Source organism: Drosophila grimshawi, unplaced genomic scaffold (assembly GCF_018153295.1).
Source record: "Drosophila grimshawi isolate 15287-2541.00 unplaced genomic scaffold, ASM1815329v1 contig_44, whole genome shotgun sequence".
NCBI classification, from domain to species: Eukaryota; Metazoa; Arthropoda; class Insecta; order Diptera; family Drosophilidae; genus Drosophila; species Drosophila grimshawi.
This window is the reverse complement of record NW_025063240.1, coordinates 18095888-18103622: the sequence shown is the minus strand read 5'-3', so window position 1 is coordinate 18103622 and position 7735 is coordinate 18095888. Positions and strand designations below refer to the sequence as shown.

General features: G+C 40.1%; 1 protein-coding gene across 1 annotated transcript; it reads right to left on the bottom strand.

Annotated features, from left to right (window-relative positions):
- Positions 1-2416: 2416 nt before the first annotated feature.
- Positions 2417-4072, bottom strand: LOC6557463 (fork head domain-containing protein crocodile). The gene has a single exon (XM_001983766.3). It carries the CDS (start codon positions 4058-4060, stop codon positions 2534-2536), a length of 1527 nt encoding a protein of 508 aa, XP_001983802.1. The 5' UTR covers positions 4061-4072; the 3' UTR covers positions 2417-2533.
- Positions 4073-7735: the final 3663 nt, after the last annotated feature.

Genomic DNA, 7735 nt, shown 5'->3' with positions numbered 1-7735 from the left:
TAAAAAGTGGTCTTGAAAAAACTCACTTGGGACTGATCCAAACTTTCCACAATCATCGTCAAAACTCAACAGATTTTTTTAATTATGGTTTGATCTCAAGATCAATGCTACATTTAAATTTTAAAAGCAATTTTAGCTTGAAAATCATGTCCTAAGAAATCGATGACAATATACAAGAAGTGTAATTCACAATTCAAAAGTAAGTTGTTGTGTTGCACAGTGTAGTTCGCATTGAGCTCACTTTCAGGCCTAAATCCAGCCCGACTAGCTTTGGCACACTTTCCGCTCGCACTTCAGCGCTCATTTGTGTGATATGATGATGACTGTGCCCACCCAGAAAGGCATTGAGCATATGGCTTGGCTTGGCTTGGCTTGGCTTGGCTTGGCTTGGCTCGAGACCATTGAAAACAATGGCCCAATGGCCCTTAGACGAGAGCTCGTGCTTCAGCTGAAGCTGAAACTGAAGCGACACCTGAGCATAGTTTAGCCCACATCGATATCAATGCCTGGCTTAATAGGCATCGTCGCAGTCTGTCCAGCGGGCATCTCAATGCCGCTATGGCGCCACGCGGGTTTCTCAAGTGACAATGGATCCAAACATGACAGCCGCATAATGGAGGCGCAGACACTATACACTATATACACAGAGACACAGAGATAGAAAAAGACCGTGACAACAATTTACGCATTTTGCTCAACGACAACGACAACAGCAACATCATCATCATCATCATCATCATCAGCAGCAGCAGCAGCAGCGATTTTATTGACAGGCAGGCAGCAGCCACAAAATACTATTTGGCAGTTAATCAGTCAGTCGACTTGGTTGGGTAACTGGTTCGTCGATTCGGCTAATAAGCTGACCATTTTTTATATATTTTGCACCCATCATTAGCGTTACGCACTTCGAATGGCACTTTTGTGTTTTACTTTCTACCAATTAACTGCAATTGTTTGGCAATTAGGGGCGTGGCCTTAGCTTGCTGGGGTTTTCGTTCAGTTATTTTAACTAAAGATTTATAATTTACTGTGTATTGTTTGGCTACTAAAAGTCGCCAGTGAAAGCTAAGTATTTTTTAGTAAATGGCTTTTAACTTTTTTCAGCTTTGTTTGAGTTACAGCGTGGAATTTTACAGCGCTTGATTCTATTCGATCAGGTTCGGAAAAAAATTGAAATAGTTTCCAAGACAAACTATTTTTGGATTGGAAAGAGAACAAGGCTAATTGATTTTGTTTAAACGTTGTTAAAAATAGCTGTAAGTCAATTTCCAATCGCTTTTTCTATCCAAGCTCATTTTCATGATAGAAATAGAAATAGTTTAAAATACTGTATTGGCAGCAATAAGATACAAATGTAGCAAATAGTTTCTGAGCTAAAAATGTATAAATATCTAAGAAATAATCATTTTTTGATGGCACATCTCAACAAAATCAGTCTTTTTATTAAATAAAGTGAATCAAATATTTAAAATTAATATGAGTTGTGTCTGCTGATTCAGAGCTTTCCTCCATTGTTGTCGAGTGTTGCAAGACAATCCGATCCAGTTGGACTTTTGTACATCATTAGTATACTATATAGGTGAGATCACGTGCAATTTGATCGAGTGCAGTTTATCTGATATCCAATTGTCTCATTTCAGCTCCTGACTCATTCATTGAGCTCATGAATCGCTTCTTCTTCGTACTTCCAGTATTTCTGATTGTTATTTAATATCGTTTGATATTTTTTATCAGCAGCTAGACGAAGGAATTTGCGTATGCTATCGATTTCATCTGAAAAGTCTGTTTTTATGAATTAATGCCATGTGTAAGTGCAACTTTGATTCTGGCTTACAATGGAAATAAAACTCGCCGTCAATTTTTGTTTTGTTGTTTTTTTTTTTGTTTTTTTGTTGATATTTTAACATAATTTTTTTTTAAATACACTTTTTTGCTCATATATTATTATTATATGCTAATTTGATAATGGTTTTTATAATTATTTATAATTTATTATTGCTTACGTAGGCTAGGCTAGTTAATTATAATAATATTACTAAGCGATTCACTATCATAATATGTTGTTAATTAGTTTTCATCTTTCATATTTTCGGTTTTATTATTTTTTAGTCGGGAAAGTGTAGCAAAAACTCATCACAAAATTGCATACCAGACATAACTACGCCCTAAAGTGATAACAATTATTAATAGTTAGTTAATTGTAGTTAATAATTATGGTTGTTTTTCTTTTGTTGTTGTTAATACTACGATTAGATGTATATAAAATTAACAACTAAATACGCTCGCTTGGCCAACACTTCGTATACGCAATTTGCCAGAATGAGAAACAAAAACAAAAAATTTTGTAAAAAACAATAATAATAAAAATAGAATTAAAATTTCTTAAAACTTGACATTGAGATACTTTCTACTGCTGCTGCTGCTGCTGCTGCTGCTGTGAGTCATGCTTGGAAATATATTTACAGGAATATACAAGAGAGCACAGCGGCCACGCCTTCGTATTGGTGAGGTTAGGTGGGGGGCTGGCGCAGATTTAGACGCCATACTTGATGCCATACTCCTGATAGTGACCCACATGATGGGGCCGATAATGGCTGAGATTGCTCAGCTGCCCCAGATTGCCCAGATTCCCGCTCAGGTGCGACACATGATGATGATGATGATGATGACTATTGATGACAGCAGCTGCCGCAGCAGCGGAGGCAGCCGCAACGCTCGCCGATGCCGGCGGACTCGCCGATTGTATTGAGCCCGTCGGACTGCCCGTGTCCAGTTGGCAGGATTGGTTCTGCTCGAAGATCATGTCGCGGAAACCCAACGCCGAACTGGGACTGCTGGTGAGCACCGCATTATTGTTGTTGTGGTTGTTGTTGTTGTGCATGCTGCTATTGTTGTTGTTGTTGTTGTTGCTGGGATGTGTGGGCGTGTTGTTCTGATTGGTAGCACCACCAACTCCACCCGGACCATTTGTGATGGGCTCCGACGGCGGCGTCTCTGGCGTATACCAGCCCCCGTGCGCCGGTCCATGTGGCGTTGAGATCGTTGTGGGTGAGGCGCCCGAGGATTGCACACCAGGACCACCGCCGCCGCTGCCATTGCCGGGCGTCAAGGGATGTGAGACGTGTGCGACATGTCGCAGCTGCTGGGCATGATGGGCCGCCGCCGCATGATGGACATGATGCATCTGACTGCTGGCCACGGTCAGATTGTCATCGTTCAGATGATACGGATAGGCGCTGTGATGGATGCGCGGATTGTAGACATTCATCAGGGAGTCGACAGTGAAGCCAGCATGCTCCACGCCGCCAGTTAAATGATTCATTTGCGCCAGACTGTCGTGGCAGGAATTGAGCATGGCCGCATGGGAGACATCCTTGCCGCTTAAGCAGCCCAGATCCATGAGTGGCTCCTTCTTGAAGTGTGCCGCATGTGCCGCCATATGCTTAGCCTCCAGTATGCCATTGGTCATCAGCTTGAGTGGCTTCATCTCGGCGAGCTTCTCGTTCATCATCGCCTGCCGTTTGATCGCCTCCTCCTTCTCCCGCATCACGTCCTTCTTCTTGAAGCGACGACGTCGCCGCAGAAACGAACCATTGTCGAACATGTTGTACGAGTCCGGATCCAGTGTCCAATAGGAGCCTTTACCCGGTTTCTTATCATCTCGCGCCACTTTGACGAAACATTCGTTCAGGCTGAGATTGTGTCGTATGGAATTCTGCCAGCCCTGCTTGTTATCCCTGTAGTATGGGAATCTCTCCATAATATACTGATAGATCCCATTCAAGGTGACCTTCTTGTCGGAGGCATTCTGTATGGCCATCGCAATGAGTGCAATATACGAATACGGCGGCTTCACAATCTCCTTGTTCTGATGCGGTGCACCCAGGCCATATGCACTGGCCGAGTACGGATAACGCGAATACTGATCGTAGGCATAATGCGCTGCTGCCGCCGCCGAAGCGCTGCTCGCAGCTGCCACAGCCGAGGCAGATGTGTAGCCGGCGGCCGTTTGCGCATAGTGGCGCGAGAATGAGTTCTGATCACTGAACAGCGTATGCATTATCAATCCGTGCAACTTGTGCTTATATATATAGATATATATATATATGTATAAATATATATATTTAATTGCGGACGGAGCCGCCACACAAAAAGTCAGGCACAAGAACTTTTCAACTTTCTTTTTCCTTTTTGCGCACACTTCACAGGGGGTTTTTCTTTTGGGTTTTACTTTTTATTTTTTATTTTGGTTTTTTGCTGCTGCGCGTTTATTATTTGTTCAAATAATATTATCTTAAACAAGTTGTAGCTGTGTATCTATGTATCTGTATCTGTATCTGTATCTGGTTCTGTCTCTGTAGCTGTGGCTGTGTGCAACAACAAGAGGCAACAAGCGCTGCGGACGTGCTGCGGCGAAGAACCGTTCGGGATAGTAACACGTCTGATACTGAATCTGTGTAACTGAAATAACATACAGCTCGGCAGCAAACGAATCTCGGCAGCGACTGCGACTGCAGCAGCGCAGCCAGCGTCAGCAGCAGCGCTCTTTCTGTATCTGTATCTGTGTGTGTGGCATGTATGCGTGAATGTATTTGTGACCAACCACCGACGGCAGCAGCACGTTCCAGTCAGTAAGTGAAGACCTACAGCTATGTGTGCGCAACAACACACACACACACACACACACAGATACTCACTCACACAGATACACTCCACACAAGGTGGCCGCCATTCATGATTTTAAACATCCGACCGCCTTTCGCCCTGTGTAAAGTGGCACTCTTTCTCTACGGGTTTTTTTTTTCTTTTTTGGGGGGGAGGTAGAAATAGTTGTTCTATCAGTTAGTGCTGCTGCTCCTGCTCCTGCTCCTGGCCCTGCTGCCTCTCGGTTGCTCTTGTTTATGTTGTTCAAACTAATGCTTAAAATGCGGCCTAGCCAGAACAGCAGCAGCACTCTCGCTCACACAAACTGCCCGGCCAGGCAGGAGTGAAAGGAAGAGCAATACTATTGCCCATTGCCACCTGGACAGTGCAGACAAGTTACAGGCCTAAGAAAAAGAAAAAAGAAGACATTTTGGGTGGCTTTTTTGGTAACTGCGCTGACTGCTGCTGTTCTTAGTTTGGTTTTCGAAGCAAGCATTCCTTTTCAATTTTAGATCTTTTTTTATAGCTTTTGTAAATTTGCAATTGGCTGCTTTTCTTTGGCATAAGCTTATCGGCAAATATAGTATCATGACATCAGATACAATTTTGACTTGAATTTATTACATTTCTCTTGAGTTAAACCAGATAGTTAATAAAATTGTAGATATTGTTTTAATTTTTGTATACAACTCTTAATTGAAAACTGTAAGTTAATCGATGTTGTTGTTTATATTTGCACGCTCTCGCTAAAGGATAAAAGGCGTGAGCCTTTTTTTATGGGAAGCCCCCTTTTCCCCTCTTTTTCTTATATGTTCTCACGTTTTTTTCTCATCATGTCGTTTGTTCTTTTGTTGTTTGTTTTTGTTATGAGCCCAAGCAATTTTTTTGCAGACTACATTTAAAATTTTTTTTTTGTTTTTTTGTTATTTGTTTTTTGCTTATTGAAACAATATTTTTTCGTAAAACAATATTTATTGACTTTGTCAGCTTTAAAGTAAATTTTAAATGTTTATTTGGGCAAATGTGAGTGTGTGTGTGTGTGTGTGTGTGTGTGTTTATAAACATGTGTGTGTGTCTTCGTGTGCATATAGATATATTTTGATAATTTAAAAGTATAATTAATTTCATATGCATTCAATAAATTGGCAGCTCATAAAAAACAACGCTTGTGCATATCGAAACGGTATATTCTCATCCTCTTTTTGGCTATCTTTGTCTGTTATTGTTCTCTCCCCCGTCTCCCCCGTCTCTTGCTGGGCGCATTTCGATAACCTGGATAATTGATGCAAGAATAATATTTGGCTCTATTAGCGCAATCGCATTATTTTGACAAATATTTTTATTGTTTTAACATAATTTTTCGAATGCGAGCCGAACGAAGGCAGGACGAAGAGCGATGAAACAAAAGGACGTGAAGTGGACCGTTGCCTTTTGAGCCTTTTGAGCACCACATGTGATTGAAGTGAGTCCGAGCCCGGTCATGTCCTGCTCAAGAGTCCTTGGCTGCATTTGAAATTCGAATGAGGCTGCAACAAATGCCTTGCCTGCTTTTCTTTTCACCCAGCTCAGCTCCGCAATTTCTCATTTCTCATTTCGCCATTTGCGAATTTCATTTTCTTGTTTTTTGTTGGTTTGTTTTTTTTTTGGCGTCATCGACGTCGCTGCTGATCTTTTACATTTTTTTCTCTTGGCATTGGAGCCTAGAATGTGTGTGTGTGTGTGTGTTGGGTGTGTGTAACTTTGTCTGCCTCTCAGCACTTTGCACGGTTCATGTTATTTTTTGCATAGTTGCCTCGCCCGGCTGTCCCAATCGGTGTTGCAGTCACTGCCACAGTCACAGTGACAGTCTCATGTGGCAGTTGAATCTGAAGCTCTCGCATTCGTAAATCCCGCTCCATTTTGTCTGTCATTTTACCTATGAAAATATTATTTTAATCTCTCGCAGTCCTCACAACATTTTCTCCAATTCCAGTGAAAGTTTAATCAGACTTTAACTCGTGGCAAAGGTGAACTTTTCAAGCAAGCTTAGTAATTATATTCAAATGTTCACAACTACTAAATTTCTGTATAGATGTTTTTCGATAAGGATCAGTAAAGTAGCAACCACAAAATTGACATATTCTGCTCTCTTTAGTTTTTCTTCTTCCATCTTAAATTTCTCTTCTTTCATCTTTCCATTCGATGCAGCAACAATAAATCATTGAATTTCCTCATCCGCGTCGCTAAAGCAAATACAACATCAAGTTGCGTGTGTGTTTTTCACTTCTCACTTTTCACTTTCACAGAAAAAAAAAACTTTTAATACAATTCCATATAGATTTTATTATAAGTAAGATTTTTCATTATTTAATCGAACAAATCTTCGACTAGTTACTTGCTTTACTATGCTAATTGTTAATTGACTGTGTATTGACTCAATGATTTTTGTCACCCACGCCCAAAAAAGGGATCGATTTATTTGTATTTAATTTGTTGATATGTAGCCAGATTAAAAAGAGTTTTATGGGGACACAAAAAAAAAAATTCAAATACAGAACTTGTTCAACAAATTGTTGTTAATTGAAGAAATAAATCAAATTCGTTAGAAACCGATAACGATAAATATGATAGCTCTTCGCTGGCGTGGTTGATAAAACGCTTGATCTGTCACAGGATCTGTGTAATTAAAAATAATAATACTTGTATTGTACTCATTTTACAATATATGCAAAAGAGACTGGAGCAATTTTAAGATCCAATTCTGTTTTGATCATGTTTAGGCCTCAAGAATAATTCAACATTAAAATTGAGAAACTAGTTTTTTAGTCGATCCTATGTCAAAATTCCGTGTAAATAATTTTTCCATGTAAATAAATTTACCAAAAACTTTGTCAAAAATGAATCGATTATCAAAGCAAGCTAGATCGGTTCAAGCATAATGTATACGATGTATGTATATAACATGTATATACATGACCCTTATGGTATATAATTTTTTTTAATATCAAAGTTTAATGAACTTAATAATTTGCAAAAAATGTGGATTGGCGTTCCAGTCACGCTTTTTGCATATGAAACACATTAATTTGACAAACATATTCGTTCTGGAACG